At 37.4% G+C, this 17,353-nt stretch overlaps 2 protein-coding genes across 3 annotated transcripts in view; one reads left to right on the top strand and one right to left on the bottom strand.

Moving 5' to 3' along the window:
- Positions 1-3,606, top strand: part of KLHDC2 (kelch domain containing 2) — a 40,953-nt gene extending 37,347 nt beyond the window's left edge. Inside the window, exons 11-13 of the mRNA XM_021004795.2 lie at positions 2,802-2,889; positions 2,970-3,022; positions 3,224-3,606. Of these exons, the coding sequence (XP_020860454.1) occupies positions 2,802-2,889; positions 2,970-3,022; positions 3,224-3,347 (265 nt within the window). The 3' untranslated portion in view covers positions 3,348-3,606. The remainder of the gene's footprint in view (positions 1-2,801; positions 2,890-2,969; positions 3,023-3,223) is intronic.
- Positions 3,607-4,130: 524 nt separating this feature from the next.
- NEMF (nuclear export mediator factor) overlaps positions 4,131-17,353 on the bottom strand; it is a 57,410-nt gene continuing 44,187 nt past the window's right edge. For both annotated transcript variants that reach the window (XM_021004784.2, XM_021004783.2), the window contains exons 27-33: positions 16,004-16,081; positions 9,093-9,299; positions 7,230-7,262; positions 5,109-5,209; positions 4,967-5,010; positions 4,792-4,871; positions 4,131-4,651 (exon numbers count right to left, since the gene is read on the bottom strand). In XM_021004784.2, the coding sequence (XP_020860443.1) occupies positions 4,574-4,651; positions 4,792-4,871; positions 4,967-5,010; positions 5,109-5,209; positions 7,230-7,262; positions 9,093-9,299; positions 16,004-16,081 (621 nt within the window). In that variant the 3' untranslated portion in view covers positions 4,131-4,573. The remainder of the gene's footprint in view (positions 4,652-4,791; positions 4,872-4,966; positions 5,011-5,108; positions 5,210-7,229; positions 7,263-9,092; positions 9,300-16,003; positions 16,082-17,353) is intronic.

Below are 17,353 nucleotides of genomic sequence, written 5' to 3' on the forward strand. Positions count from 1 at the left end.
ATCTTACTCTTTTCAACTACTTCTCACAAAATCTTAAAAGTAAAATCTGGACCTAGAAATTGTCCTTCAAATTTTCTTCAGTTTTGTACTTTACACATTTACAGGAAGAAGTTATTGTATATCTTCAAATGAGAGATTTACTGTGTGACATTGACTAGTTTCTGAATTAGGTGGGCATCTAAAAAAAATGACTTAAAAGAAATAGCAATAAAATGGACAAATTTGAAGTGTCTGGAGAGTATTCTGGTGAATGGGGAAGGAAGCCTTTATGTTTTACATGTCTTTTGGTCTTAATGCCTAATGTTTTAGAAAAATCCATTTGACGTAGACTACTTAACATTACATGAAATTATCAACGTTGGATAGAGTAATAGCATAGTGTTTTTTGGAGTCAGGACTAAGTAATTAGTTCAGGTTCTGCCTCTGAGACGTAGGCATTGGTAGATGTAGTTTCCTTCCTGGGAGTTCCTTCACAGGCTCCATCCCTCCCCTCAAAATGGTATGGTATCATTTCTGTGGCTAGTTAATAACTCTGCATTCTAAAAATTTAAGCTTCTGAGGGAATAGGTATAGTTTTAACTTTCTTCCTGTTGGAATAATTGATTTTTTTCTAGAAAGGTAACTTGAAATGCTCATCATTCTTTGTTCTAGAGTGTTTTCCTTCCTATTAGTAGAGTTTTTTTTCAATGCTACAATACACATTTATAATGAACTTCATCCATAAATTGCTTAGGATGGTAGATTATACTAATCAGCTATTCAGCAAGGCCAGATCATCACAGATATGATATTAGATCCATGATATACCATTAGGCTTTTATATCCAATTCCATTAATTGGCTATGTCACTTTGGACAAGTAAAAAACTGAATGTTTCCTTATGTAAAATGGGGACAGGGCTGGCTGGACTAGTTAGCTAAAGAGAACCCCTTCCCTAAATTTTAACGCTCCTTATTTAGAATGTTAACAAAACCAGGAAGGTAGGCATATTAAGAAATCATCGATCATAATTAAAAATCCTTTAAAGTTTTAAATATCTCAGTACCTACATATGTATGAGAAAGGCTGTGAGAATTATTCAGCAGAACAGGCATTAGGAATTCATGGGACCCTCAGATTACTGGATTCTAGAAATGGTTGAGCCCATATCTCAGTCTTCAATAGAGTATCTTTCTTTTTTTCAAAATGATCATTTCCTCCTCCTCCCCAAAGTTGCTTAACCAAAAAAAAAAAATCACTGTATATAAACTTTAAGTACCTTAGAAAGGCGAGAGCTTGAAATGGGATTTTTTTTTCATAAATCTGTCTCATAATTATGGGCATTAAGCACTGTCTTGAGGGGAGAAATTAAATTCATAAATTGCTCACATATAATAAATTATACAGGCACAGGCAGGATTTGAACTGTGGTCCACTGTTTTTTCCTGCTTCCCTAGAGTTAATATCCTTCTTTGCCTAGGTTAAGTAGTGATGGTGTAATTCAGAATCTGAAAAAAATACACTAATAGAAAAGATGAGTTCTAGTAAGAGGGCATTTTTCTTTTGAAAGGTTTTTCTGAAACTTCAAATGTCATCCACAATTCATTCTGTTCCCATGTGTGGAGATTAAGGTACTGGACAAACAGTTGGAAACTGATATATTTATTCAGTGTTCACATGAAACTTTATTATAAACTATCTTTAATTCAACTCATTTTAATTTAATGAACATTTCTTAAACATTGTGAGGTGCTGGGGATACAAGGACAAAGACAGAAACATATCTCCCTTGAGGTAGCTTGTAATCTGCTAGGATGGTAAGACACAAATAATACCAGGCAATTTGAGGGGAAAGAAGGTTTACTTAGAGGTGACACCTGAACTGAGCCTTGAAGCTAGGAGATATAAGGAGTGTACAACATTCTAGGCTTAGGAGACAGTTCATAAGGAGATGTAATGTGGAGTTCAGGAAACATTAAATCCAGTTTGTTTGGAAAACAGAATGAGTGATATGAAATATATATAAGGATAGGTAGAAACTTTGTAGATGACTTTTATACATCAGGCTGAGGAGTTTGGGGGTTTTTTGTTGTTGTTTTTGGCTAGGCAGTGGGATTAAGTGACTTGCCCAGGGTCACACAGCTAGTAAACGTCAAGTGTTTGAGTCTGGAATTGAACTCGGGTCCTCCTGATTCCAGCACTGGTGCTCTATCCGCTGTGCCACCTAGCTGCCCCGTTTATTTGTTTTCTCCTAAGGAGTTTTTAAGGTACATTTTCCAATAAAAGACTGCTATGCATTGTCCTGTACCTTAAGAAGATTACTTTGACAGCCGTGTGGAGAAGCCCCCGCCTCTGAAAGAAGGAGGTTATTGCAGTATGGAGAAACATTTGAATAGAGAGATATGGAAACAGAACTGCCAGGAATTGGCAGCTGGAATCACATTTCATTAGATAAAGAGCCTGAATGGTATCCATTTGGTTAAAGTATCTTAGGTGAAAAATTTTTTTTATGCATATAGCACATATACCTAATATACTAACCAGATGGATACCATTCAGGCTAATTCTAACACCAGAACATTGAAAGAGGAAAAACTGGTCACCTGGCTTATGTATATAATATAGAGATGTGTATCTTTATGATGGACCAAATTTTTATCCTCCAGTTTTGGTGTGATATGAATATAGCCATGGGGGCAGGGAGCTTTTCTTCCTTCACCTTCCCTACTCAACAGTATAGTGGGGAGGAGGTGGGAAGACCGCTAATCTGTAGAAGGGAAGGCATTTGTTTTTTTAACTTGAAATCTTTTGTTACTGTGCAGGTTATGGCATACAGCTTGTGCAAGTGATGAAGGAGAAGTGATTGTTTTTGGTGGGTGTGCTAACAACTTGCTTGCCCAGCACAAAGCAGTAAGTATAGTTTTATTTTTTTAAAGATGATTTTTTTAGTTCTGAATTTCACTAAAAAAAATTTTGTTAATCTCTCTTAGGCTCACAGTAATGAAATACTTGTGTTTTCAGTACAACCAAAATCTCTTGTAAGGTAAGCTAAGGGGGAAAATATTTTTTTTAACTGGTTAATTTCTTGTAAATTATTTAGAAAAATAAGTTGGGCATTTGAGGGAGGATGCTTAACACAAGCATCACTTACAAACTACAGTTTTCCTATCTATCTCCGTAATTCCTTTTTTTGTAATTTCTTAAAACTCAAAGTGCTTTAACAGTGATGTTTTCTCCTTTTCAGGCTAAGCCTAGAAGCAGTCATTTGCTTTAAAGACTTACTAGCCAGCTCATGGAACTGCCTTCCAAAGCACTTACTTCACAGTGTGACTCAGAGGTTTGGTAGTAACAATACATCTGGATCATAAGACTCTCTACAGGTCATGCCTCCAATAAATCTTGCATGGACAAGCAAAATTCTAAAAGGTGTAATTAATTTCACAGAGTGTGGCATCATCTCTAAGCTGTGTTGTTATAAGCCTTTTTGGCTTAAATTTGCATGTGAATGGTCTAGAGAACCTATTTTTGTGTCTGAAGAAATTTGCAATAAATGCATTTAATGCAAATGATTTTCTTCTATTAGAGCAAAAAGAAATAAATATACTGGACAAAAAGTCCAAGAATGGCTATCACATATTCTTATTTAATATTCTGAATAGGGTATAAACCTTATAGAATCATCTCACAGTATTAAGGAAGATTTCAACTAGAGAAAGGCCAAAATAATTTAATTGAAATTCAACTGTCAAGGGTCAAAATTATTCATAAATGGAGAAGGGAAATGGTAGAATATGAATACCCAGTTAAGTACATAATCGTATCATAACTCTCCTGAGATAGTTTAAATGTCAACTGGAAAAACCTTAAGTGTTTCAGGTATGACTAAGTTGCAGAAGAAACTAGAGAGGTTTTTATATAAATTTCTAAAGATGTCCTTTCTCTCCCCTCCCCCCAAGTATAACTTTCTTTTGTTATCTTCTGGCCTGAACAAAGGAATTCCAAATGTCATATCTAATTCTGGGAGGGTTTAGCAACTGCAGTTCCTGAGTAGCACAAATACCAAAATGCTTAGCTTGATACAAACCAATGGATGTGCGTGGCACGGAGTAGTTGGGGGAGTGGGGCAGGTGAGGGCAGAAAGAACAACTGACTCACATTCAGTCATTTTTTATAAACACATGCATAGCTTATACTAACAGGAATTCCAGAAGTGATTGGAGGAAGGGAAAACTGCACATGGATACTCACAGTACAAATCAAGTGGTTGTTAACATTAGGAGAAAAACTGTTCCAACAGGAGTAGGATCGAACAACATTTGTTAAAGGGTAATTTTTAGGTCTGCAGCATCTCACTATTTCAACATGAAATGAAGGTTCACTTGTGACCTAAATTGCATGTTAATTTAGGTGAATAGGTGTATATATAGTGTTGTACAAAATCTTGTATAAACTTACAATTAAGATACTGGGTTTTTTTTTCCATTTGAATGGGGAAAAAGTTATTTTGTAGAATGCATACATAGTGTGGCTTATTTTACCTAAGCCACTTTGAGCATTTGAGTACCTTTCAAAATATGTTATTATATTATCTCTGTTATTTCTTCTTTGAATTGAGCAGATTGGGTGCAGATACTTTCACTTTTCCAGGAATATTTCTTGATAAATCAGTGTCCTAAAAAATACAAGCATATTGGGTACCTTCATGTTTTTCAAGTTATAGACATTAAACATATTTATAACCATTATTTTAACTCTGGCTTGACTGTATCAGAGCCAGAGGCTATATTAGAGGTCCAATGAAAGAAAACTTACCTTTACGCTACGAAATAAATCTTTTTCTCTTGCTGTTGCTTCTTTTGAATGCATGAAAATATTCAAGGCAGTTTTAGCAGCTATAAGCAGAAAAGATGAAAATATTGAACTGGTTTTCATTCATTCACCATCTTCTTTAAAACTATAACTTAAAAGAATTAGAGGACAATAATACCTTTTCCTTTTTTCTGGAGTCCAGGAGTAAGTTTCACTTTGTATCTATAAAAAAAAAATTGCACGTATCACTAAATTATGAAGCAGTTAATAAGGCATACTATTTTTATGCTGTTGACTTAAATAACCCAATGGTGACTTACTTATAGTTGGTCATGGTCGTATAAGGGGCACATATTGGTATAGCAAAAAGCAAAACATCTTCAGAGTAGGGCTGGCCTGTCAAAGAATCCAGCACATTCTCCTAGAAAGCAAAAACTATTTTGAAATGGGACCTTTCATATTAGAAACAGAAAATTCAAATAGTGTCTATTAATGTTTTAAAATGTGTTTATCTAACCCCTCAATCCTTTCATATTAAGTATAATTTAGGAGAGTGCAATTTGATTTCTTTTCTCCAGAGAACCAAGGAGGTACCTTACAAGGATGCTTGCTTGCTTTTATCCTGCCATCATAGATTTAGAACTGAAAGTGACCTCAGAGTGTCCTAGTCCAACAATTTCATTTTACAGAAACCAAGGACCCAAGTACACACAGAAAGTCACTGAGATAACTGAAATTTGAGTCAAAATCCTTTGGCTACAAAATCCTGTTTCCAGCACCATTTCTCTTAATACAAACTAGGGTACTTCTTTCAAGACACCAAACAAACTTGTATCAAGGTGGAAAGAAATGGAACAGAAGCAAAGACAACTTTCTCTTAGAGAAAGCTGAATTACTTATCCATACCACTGTCTGATGCTGTTTTTCCTGGCAGCTGTTGCAGGCCCCTTTGATATTTTAGGCTCCTAATTAAAATATAGCAAGGGGTTACCAAATATTACCCAACAGTTTCTGTGCCTAGGGATGGATGGGATGCAGCAAAAAGCCTAGAATCAAGAACATTTATCCAATTGTAATTTCACAGACTGATAGTGAAACATGCTTGCCACCTCTCAGTAAAGAGGTGGTATTGTCTATTTCTGAACTATGGCATACTTTGCTAACGTGTTAATTTGATTTCCTTGACTGTCACAAGGAAAGTCTACTGGGGAGGGGGAGAGTCATGGGAAATATAAATGATGCTAAAAAGAAAAGTGGATTGATAAAACATCTAAAGAGAAAAACAACTTTTATAAGCCTTAAGAAAACCATTCAGTAATTATCACGGTTGTGTCTACAAAAAAGAAAAAAAAAGGTCTTTATGTTCATGGTAGCTCTTTCTGTCGTGGCAAAGAATTGAAAACAGATGAGGTGCCATGAACTGGGGGCTGAACAAGTTACAGTATATGAAGGTGATAGAAATACTGTAAGGAAATAATGAAGGGGGTAGTTTCGGAGAAGCCTGTGAAGATTTCTATGAACTGATGCAAAATGAAGTGAGCAGAACCACAAGAATAATTTATACGATCACAAAGATAAATAACTCTGAAAGACTTAGCTATTCTGATCAATGCAAAGACCAGTCACAGTTCCAAAGAATTCATAATGAAACTGCTATACATGCTACATGTCTCCAGATAAGAGACACAGGATGAACTCAAGAGTGCACGTGAAGGGAGTTGTGCGTAAAAACATGGTTAATGTGGAAGTACAGTTTGTGTGTCTATACGTGTTTGTAATGGGTTTTGTTTTCCTTGCTTTCTCAATGGGACGGTGGGAATTTCAAACTGAAACTGAAACTGAATTTTTTGAAAAGCCCCGAGTACTCAAGACTCTCATTGTGTTTCATAGGAACCTCAGCAAAGAGGTGGTGTTGTCTACTGGAGAAGCATTGTCTACATGAAGAAACGTTGAGGGAGTGAGAACAGTCCTAACTAAAGAGTTATTTTATTACACCTCTTCTCTTAAGATATGGAAAATTCTGAAAAAGCAAAATAACAGATTAATGTGAAAATGGCTGGCTTATTTTCACTCCTCTTACTTGGAAGTCCACTTTTACTGTAGTCTGTTTACTACAATGATGACTAGAAAAGGACTTAAATATGCTGCATCAGCAATTTAACTACTGGGTGCTGAGTACTCAGCTAAGGAATAGCATTAGAGTCTATGGGGTCCAGGAAACTTGGTTATAGACTTCCTAATTCTAGGTATTTATGTTCTTAGGGCCCAGCTCACTTGTTCAACTTGATCCATTTGCTATTAAGGAATAAGGAAACCTAGGGCAAATGGCTCTGTGTAGCACCAAAGATGAATTGAAGTGGCTGATATCTATGCTGAATCTTTTAGGAAACACAGATGACAGTGCTGTGAGGACCCCTGCTGGGTGCCCCCCCCAATCGTACCTCATTTCCTTGTTGTTCTATATCTTGCTCTTCCTGCTCCAAACATGTAAATAAAACAAAAGATTACACTTAGTACAAGACCCTTGAAGTCTATGCCAAAGAGCATGGAACAGCCAAGACAGTGTGACTGACAAGCTGTCACCGACAAGCTGTCACCACCTGACCCTTGTAGAGAAGTATAGGTTTACATTCAACAGTGATCTGAAAGCAATTAATTTGAGTATTACAGGGGAAAAAATGTGGACATGGCATTTTAAATTTATTTTTCAGAGAGCAATACCACTCAAAGGGAGAGAGTAAAACAAAGGAGGCATTGCTTTCTGAAAGGTTTGGGGGAAAAAAAGTGATGTAACAGCCCCATACTGTCTGGAAGTTTTTATTGTTCTTAATCACCAAAGGTATAATGAATAACTACACATTCATCAATGTTTAGGAAAAAAATCTGGGAAAGACCTGAGGATCAACAAAAAAGTCTTTTATCAATGACTTGCCTCCAGAAAATTTTCTGAAGAAATCCATTCTCCAAATTAATCTTTATCTTTTCTAACAACGTACACGAGAGGACTGTTACACTTGAAGAAAATTTTCTTCACAAGATATTCTATCCCTAAATATTGGATGGCTAGCAATCATTTATAGACCTTAACTAAATTGATCCAAGTCAACAGAATAATGCAGAATGTCAGAATGCAATAGTCAAAAATACTGGGTTTATGACTACCACAGAATATTAAAAAACAAAAAAGGCTATTGTTATAAACATCTAGGAAACTCTACTGAACTGGGAACATGGTGGTTTATGACCTATATTTAATTTGCCACAAAGAACAATGACTCCCAATTAAAACTGTATACTGAATTCACAACAAACAACAAAATTCTTTGTTCAAAGACACATTTTCAAGAGCCAGAAATTTCATGTGCAAAATTGAAATTTTTTTGTAAACTAAATCATCATATAGATTAGATTTTCAAAGAGTACCTAGAATGTACCTAGGCCATTTTCAATATAGCAATCCCTTTCTACATAAAGATCAGGAAATAAATTTTTTTCCTCATGACTTCTTTTTGAGCCAATGTCAAATTACTACTTTACTTTGACCACATCCACATTCATTTCAAAAATAATATTTTATAGTTGGTTTTCACCAAAACATCGTCTAATTAAAACCCTCAGAAATAAAAAAATTTATGATTTTTTATAAGATGAAAAACATTCATTTCAGCACAACTAATGCTGATGAGGTATGCCTATGAGCAAACAAGGCCTCCTTGCAAACTTGCCAACATCTGCTAATGTATTGTTTGTACCTCAAGCCTGACACCAAGCATGAAAGAAAAATGTCCATCTATCTCATCAAGAGACAAGGTTAAATAATATAATGAACTTAGTTCTGCAATTCTTTCAGTGCTATAGAGGTTATGCTAGCCACAATTTTGTTGTTTGAACTTGTGATTTCACTGGGAAATTGCCTCTACCAAAGCCAGCTGGTAACCATTCTGAAATTTATAACCTTAAAAGTTGCCAGGGCCATGAATATTAAGATTAACTGTCTTGCCTAGGGTCACACAAGCCAGGATATGTCATAGGCCAAATTTGAACTTGGTGGGTATCATCACTGACTCCCAGGCTGGTTCCATATCTCCTATGCCATGTTACCTCTTAAGACTGCCATGTGCTATAATAAACACATTCCTTGGCTCTTAATGTAGTTTAAAATATTCACCATTTAAAAAAAATTTTTAAGTGAACTAATAAGCTTCTAACAAAGAGCACTGAGTAAGTAGCCTTTTTAATTTCAGATGTCAGTAGTAGTATTACATAAGAAGCTACAGTCATTTATTTCTAAAGATGAGATTTACCTTGTCATCTGGCTGATCCTCCATGGCAAGTTCTTGTACTCCATGAGTTACAGCTTCAAGAGAAGGAGTTTCTTCCTTAATTCTGTCGCCAATCCTCAGTTCACCCTTGAATTTCTGGGGTGGTTTCTTCACTGTTTCTTCTTTTGTTTTCACTGTTTTCCCTTTCTTCCCTTTCTTCCCTTTTTCTTCTCTGCTTGAACCTGCAGACTTTATTTCACAGTATCACAGAATCTAAGCACTAGAAAGGATCTCAGAGGCTACAAAGCCCAATCCAAACCTGACAACAAATCCCTCCTAGCATATCCCCTGCCACAACTCTGCTTAAAGACCGCCAGTTAGAAGCAGCCAACTACCCCACCTTCTGAAGCAGTCTATCACACATTTTTATACAGCTTTAACAGCCAGCAAGTTTTTCCTTATATCAAGTCCATATTTAACTCTATAGTGGTTTGCCATTTTCTTCTCCAACTCATTTTTTTTTGAGGCATTTGGGGTTAAGTGACTTGCCCAGGGTCACACAGCTAGTAAGTGTCAAGTGTTTGGTCTGAGACCAGATTTGAACTCAGGTACTCCTGACTCCAAGGCTGGAGCTCTATCCACTTGTGCCACCTAGCTGCCCCTCCTCATCTCTTCTGGAGCCAAGATTGGTCAATAAAATTACTCATCATTCAGCTTTCCACTAAAGTTCTCTTCACTTGCATTATTGTAGCTGTATGTGCTATTCTCTTGGTTCTACTTAGTTCCCACTACATCACTCCAAAAGTCTTCCAGTGGCTCTGTATTCCTAATTCAATTGAACAAATATTTTTTGAGTACCTGCTATTTTCAATGTACCATGTTAGGGCACTGGGGGTACAAAAGCTGTTCTGTACCTCAAGGAGCTTACAGGAGGAATAATGTGTATAAAACTCATTACTTATAAACATTTTCTTTTGGTGGGGGAGGGATCAGGAAAGGTGCTGGCACTTGAGAGTTGAATCTTAACAGAAGCTCTGGATTATAAAAGGCAGAGGTTAGCAGGAGAGCATATTCCAAGCACAAAGATGAAGAGATGGAAGTTGGAATATAGTATATGGAAAATGAACAAGGAGGGCAGTGTCACTGGTGTATATATATACCAGTGGCATAAATCCAGAAGAATAAACTGAAGTCAGATTGTGAAAGACTTCTAAGTGCTCAACAGGAGATCAGTGACATTCGTTGTCAATTACTACTACCCCTTGTTTTGTTAATAATTCTCCTTACCAATGTGAGAGGAAATGAATGAATCTTATTCTCATCGGATTTGCCTGAAGGAGGGAATAACATACATACTCAATTGGGTATGGAAATCTATCTTACCCTACAGGAAAATAGGAGGGAAGGGGATAAGAGAGCAGGGGGTTGGTAGAGGGGAGGGCAGATTTGGGGAGGGGGTAATCAGAAGCAAACACTTCTGAGGAGGGAAAGGGTCAAAAGAGAGAAGAAAATAAACGGGGGGGAGGGGAGATAGGATGAAGGGAAATAGTTTTTCACAACATGACTACTATCAAAGTGTTTTGCATGACTACACATGCATAACCTGTATCGAGTTGCTTGACTTCTCCATGAAGGTGGGTGGGGAGGGAGGAAGAGAGAAAATTTGGAACCCAAAGTTTTAAAAACATGTTAGAAATTGTTTTCACATGCAACTGGGAAATAAGATATACAGGCAATGGGGTATAGAAATCTATCCTGCCCACAGGAAAATAAAATGGGAAGGGGATAAGAGAAGGAGGGGCGGGGAGACAGAAGGGAGGGTTATTCAGAATGCATGCCATCTTGAGGTGGGGGGAGGGACGAGATGGGGAGAAAATCTGGAAATCAAAATCTTGTGGAAGTGAATGGTGAAAACTAAGAATAAATAAATTAATAAGAAGAATTCTTCCTACCAACCAGTTCTTCCTTCTTGGTCAAAATCAGGTCTGTCTTTTTGAAGGAAGAAGTTTTAAGAAAGTTAGAAACTTATTAGCTGCTTTGCTTCGGACAGAATCTAGCAGAATTCCAAATATTTGAATTTCCCCAACATGAAATCATTTCATGTTAGGTTCATAGCATTTCTCAACTTTCTTTTTTTTCCTTTCCCTTTTTTTGGTGAGGTGATTGGGGTTAAGTGACTTGCCCAGGGTCACACAGCTGGTACGTGTTAAGTGTCTGAGGCTGGATTTGAACTCAGGTCCTCTTGACTCCAAGGCCACCTAGCTCCCCCTCAACTCTTTTAATCCCTTCTTCCACTCACTGTAGAGCCACAGAATCATAAAATCATAGTTGGAAAAGACCTCAAAAGGGTCATATGACCCAACCTATGTCTGAACAAGAAGAATCTCTTTTACAACAGGTGTCAAACATGCAACTCACAGGCCACATGCAGCATGTTGCTTGAGGCCTGAACCAGATTAAAATGTAATTGAGAAGTATTAAACAAAAAAAAAATAAAAATAACAAAAACACCCCCATAACGTTAATGTGGTTTTCTAAGTAAAATGCAGCCCATGGGGATCTTTACCTAGGGCTTAGTGGCTCCCATTTCTATTTGAGGTTGACACCACTGATCTAGACTTTGCTCGAGGATCTCTGGTGAAGGGGAATCAAAAACAACATAAGGCAGCACATTTGACTTTGGGACAGCTTTAACTGTTAGGAAGTTTTTCTTCACGTCACCTTTAAAGGTGCCTCTTTCAATTCAGTGCTTCTAGTTCTGTCACATGGAGATAAACAAAGACAGTCTATTTTCTCCTTCATGTGACAGCCCCTCAAAGACTTAAAAACAGCTGTTGTGTTCCTAAAGCTTCATCAGGTCAAACATTTGTTTCCTTCAACTGATCATCATATGGCAGAACCTCCATACTCATTACTATTATTCCTCTGGACACTCTTGAGCTTGCCAATCTTCTTAAAATGTGAAACCCAGAACTCAATGTAACATTCCAAATGTTGTCTATCAACATGTCTATCAAATGACCTATCACCTTTTAGTAACTGACCTTATGCCTCTCTTGATGCAGCTCTGGCTTCCTTAGCTGCCATATCAAGCTGTCAACCCATGCTGGGTTTGTGGTTTCCTAAGACCTCCTGATTTTTTCTTTTTCTAGTCACCCTGCTCCTTAGCTATCAATGCCTTCCTGGTTTTATTCGTGAAACTGATTTTTTAAAAAAAAATCCAAGTGTAAGACTTGTGGTTACCAATTTTTTATCTTATTGATTTGGCCCAAAGTTCTAGCGAGATTCTGAATCTTATCATCTCATGTGTTGGTTCTCCCTCCTAGCTTTTCACCCATAAACTTGATGAAGATATCACATCATCCATACTTTCATTTAAGTCATTAACTGCACAGGGACAAAGATCTCTGGGGCAATACACTCAACAGCTCAAGGCATCTCAGTTGGTGCAATAGTGTGTTGCACCTGTAGTCAAGAAGACTTGAGTTCAGACCTGTCCTTTGATACTTCCTAGCTACGTGACCCTGAGTAGTTACTTATCCATCTACCTTAGTTTCCTCACCTGTAAAATAGGGACAGAAACAGCACCTACCTCCCAGGGGTGTTGTGAGATAATATTTCTAAAGTGCTTTGCAAACTTTAAAGTGCTATTTAAATACATCATCATCATCATCATCATCATCTAGAGTTGACATCAAATTTTTTGGGTCCAGGAATTCAGCTTAGTTGTACCATCATAAACCATGTTGCTCCTTCTTGTTTACGACAATAACATGAGAGACTTTGTTAAATGCTTTGCTAAAATCTAGATAAACTGATCGGATTGTGAGCTCCTTGAGAGCAGGGACTATCTTTTACTTTCATATTCCCAGTATTTAGTATAGCACCTGGCACGTAGCAAGCACTTAATACCTGTTTATCTGCTGACTGATAAGTAATTAGTACACCAGGATTGAACTCATCTGTACTTGGTGACTTAAACTCATCAAGGGCATTTAGATTAATCCCTCTAAGCCATTTTTCTTCTATCCTCTGAAGTACACAATGATTATTCTTTTTGAGAGATAAAACAGAAGTCAAATATAGGCTAAGAATTTCTGCCTTCTTTCCATTTTTGGTCAGTATTGTCTCATATGACGCCCCCCGCCCCGCCCCACAGCACCCCCACCAAGACCTCAAACAATATATTTTCTTTTACTACCTGCTGACTGTCATCTAAATTCTCCCTGTGTTTCTACACACACACACACACAGAGTTCTGGATTGTTCACATGAATATCCGTCCTTAACATACAGTGCTTCACAGCTTCACAGAAGTGCTTTGGCTTCTACAACTTCATTGGAACAAGTGTCATTGTCCTTTGTCTTCTTTTGACAGCTCCCAAGGCTAACCCTTGTTGCTAATTACTATGACAGATTGCTTAATGCCTTGTATCTACTGTGAATAAGCTTCACCATTCTAGATTGAAATTTCAACTATAAATTCCATCCTCCAAAGTATCAACAAGGGCAAATTTGCCTTTTTTATGACAATCTCTAGTTCACCTTGTTTATTATCAATACTTTGTGCATTTGCAGATGGATATCTTTTTTCCCCCACTTAATAGTATTTTGGGGGCAGCTAGGTAGCGCAGTGGATAGAGCACCGGCCCTAAAGTCAGGAGGACCTGAGTTCAAATCCAGCCTCAGACCAAACACTTGACACTTACTAGCTGTGTGACCCTGGGCAAGTCACTTAACCCCAACTGCCTAAAAGCAAAAAAAAAAAGTATTTTATTTTTTCCAGTTACATGTAAAGATAGTTTTCAACATTCCCTTTATGAGATTTTAAGTTCCATATGTTTTTCTCCCTCCTTCCCCTTCCCTCTCCCCAAGAGAGCTGCAGAAGGATATCTTAAACTGTGGATTGACTGCCAACTCTCTTCAACATTCTCACCCCAAATTACCATTCTTTTCTGCTATTCTTTCTCCTGAGTTGTACTTATTTCTCTCTGTGCAATCAGGCTTACCATAGCTATGGGGAGAGTTTTCACACTTTTCTATTTAAAGACCTTTTACTTAGCTGTACAAGAAAAGAGTCAAATATGTTTTTACTGGCCTTTGTTCAGTTCACTCATTCTTGTGCCAAAAGCCCATTATTCTCGTTTCACAGTATTCCTATATTTTATAGTGTAGCCCAAAATTCCAAATCTCAGCTTCAGACAATCTCTCCTTATTAATTTCCCATATTTTCCTTCTCCTATTGAATGCCCTCAGTTGGTAGGATTAATGAAAACACCTCAGATTTCAATATTTTTCTGACCAGCACTTCCTTAATCTTTCACAATGGAAGCCAGCTTCCTCCGAGTGGTAGCATTTGTCCCTCCATCAAACACCAGAAGTGGGCACTTTTCACTAACTCAGGCAGTTCTCTTTGTCACTTCTTAGATATACACCCTAGGTAATTAGGCACACAGCTGTCTTGGTTATACCCTATCCAAAACCAGCTACTTCTTCAGCAGAGAATTCCTGATCAACTCTTATTCCTCTGCCCATTACTAGAAAAGCTGTTACCTCAATGGAAATTATAATATCATCCTTTGCAGCTACTTCCTCCAAAGACAGTCCCTTTCCCCCTGGAAAAGAGCCTCATATCTACAGATATCTGCAAATGTTTGGTGGCCTTTCCATCTTGTCCACAAGAAAAACATGAGAAATTAAACCATCTGACCTAACAATACCATTCGTGGATTAAAAAAAAAAAGAGGAAAAGGACCTTTATGTGTAAAGATATTTGTAATAGCTCTTTTTTGTAGTAGCAAAGAACTGAAAATTAAGGAGTTACCCATCAGTTTGGGGATGGCTTAACAAATTATGGTATATGAATGTAATGGAATACTACTATGCCATAAGAAATGATGAAAGGGATAATTTCCTAAAAACCTTGTTAGACTAATGAACTAACGAAGAGTGATGTGATTTTTATGTTAACTACAACATTGTAAAAACAAATTTGAAAGACTTAAGAACCTTGCTCAATGCAGTGACCAACCATGATCTCAGACAACTGATGAGGAAGCATGCTGTCTAACTACTGATAGAAAGATGATGGACACAAGATACAGTATGAAACATACATTTTTAGAAATGGCTAATGCAGAATTTTTTTTCCTTGACTATGCATTTTTGTTATAGAAGTTTGGTCTTTTTTGTTTCCCAATGGGGAAGGAGGCAAGAAAAAATACATGGTTATTAACTGAACAAGAAAATTCATACAAATCACTATCATATTTCTATATCCTGCAATTTCCTGACAGAGATGAGAATTCCCTTCCTTACAAACTTTATCTTGTTTTCTCCTTATTAATATTTCTGACAACTTGGAGAGTTTCTCAAGTCCTTTCATTTTCTCCTCCAGGAGACAAACCAGCTGGTACTTTGTATATTCCTAAGAATTACCCTGTATTGGCAGAACTATAAATAGAATGCCCTCTGCAGGTCAAAATAAAATGCCCCCTGCTCACCATACTTGGTGGAAGCACACTCTATACCTCTCGCTTTCTTTTCAGTAGCTCTTATGGCTAACTGCTATGGGAAGCTGCCTGTTCATAAGACTTGAGATTTGAGATATATTTATAACAAGATGCACCCTCCTCCATTCATCTCGCACTGATCTTTGAGTACCTGCTTCCACTTTCCCTAAGTGTTTAAGCTGTTGGACCCCATTCTGGGGGATGAGAGTTAATTTATTTAGATGGCAAAGGCAGACAAGACACAAAGACAGAAGACAAATACACACACAACATACAGTATCTGATGAAATTTTACACCCTTTTAAAAACTTTACCTTTGCTCTTTACAACCTTCCCTCTATTCCCAAGAATGTTAGGTTCTTTATCCCCGAAGAAAAATGTTACTTTGTGCCATTTACTGATAAGAAGCAAAAGATGGAAATGGTTTCATGTTTCACTTACACCAAGGAGCTTCATGATAAGTTCACGATCTTCTTCATCTTGGTCTTTATATTTTTCCTTCATTTTTTTAATTTTACTCTGTGGAATCAAAAAACTGGTATGAGAAATCCAAAAGTAACCAAAAAAAAAAGGCAATAATTATCTAGTCAGGGAAGGCTTTTTCCATTCATTCATCAAACATATATTGAGTACCTAAGCCACAATAACAGATACTGTGGGGGACAAAACAATGAATATAAAACAATCTTTGCACTCAATATGCAGTCTTTACATCTCTCTGGTCCTACCGCAGCGCCAAGTGTCTACTGGACATCTCAAACTGGATGTCCCATAAACCATCTCAAACTCAACATGCCCAAAATAGAAATTCACTATCTTTCTCCCAAACTCCTCTCTTCTACACAGATGGGTGCACAGTGAATAGAGTGCTGGGCCTAGAGTCAGGAAGAAATGACTTCAAATTCAGACTCAGATACTTACTAGCTACATGACCCTGGCGAAGTCACTTAACTCCTGGTTGCCTCAGTTTCCTTAGCTGTAAAATGGGGATAATAGAGGCACCTACGTCACAGGGTTATTGTGAGGATAAAATAAAATAATATTTGTTAAGCCCTTAGCACAGTGCCTGGCACATAAGTATTTAGCAAATGTTATGTTTTGTTTGCTTCCTTCCTTTCATCTGTCCTCCCTCCTTCCTTTCTGTCCTTATTACTGCTGAGGACAGCACCATCACCTCAGTTATCTAACTTTGCAACCACAGTGTCATCTTCAACTCCTCACTCATATTCAGATAGCCAGTCTTTTGCTAAGCCTTCTCATCTCTACCTTCACAACATCTCTCTCCTCTATAGTCACGCTTGCTGTAGGTCCTCATAATCTCCCATTTGGACCACTGTAACAGCATTCTGTTTGCTCTCCGTGACTCAACTTTCTCCCCACTCCAGTCGGCCCTCCACTCAGCTGCCAAAGTGATCTTTCAGAAGACAGGTGGAACCATGTGACACTAAGAGGCAAAACATAATGGGCACAGAAGTAGGGGGTGGCAATGGGAATAGATAAGAAGGGTTTAATCTAAGATCATTGTGGAGGCAGAACTGATACGACTTAAAGTAGGAGTTTCTGAAGATGGAGGAGGAACAAAGAATAGACAGGGATTAGTTGGAGATTTCAAACCTAAATGACTGGAAGAGTGCGTTTTGTTGCTGTTGTTTATTAGCCAATCTGGAAAAATGAGGAAGATAAACTGATTTGGAGAGGTAAAATTTTTGGTCATGGTGAAAATATCTTGATTTCAAGAAAGAGTAAGGACTTGGACATAAAGACCTGAAAGTAAACTATATAAAAATAACA

The sequence above is a fragment of the Phascolarctos cinereus genome, unplaced genomic scaffold (genome assembly GCF_003287225.1).
Source record: "Phascolarctos cinereus isolate Bilbo 61053 unplaced genomic scaffold, phaCin_HiC Scaffold_3;HRSCAF=262, whole genome shotgun sequence".
Taxonomy (NCBI): Eukaryota; Metazoa; Chordata; class Mammalia; order Diprotodontia; family Phascolarctidae; genus Phascolarctos; species Phascolarctos cinereus.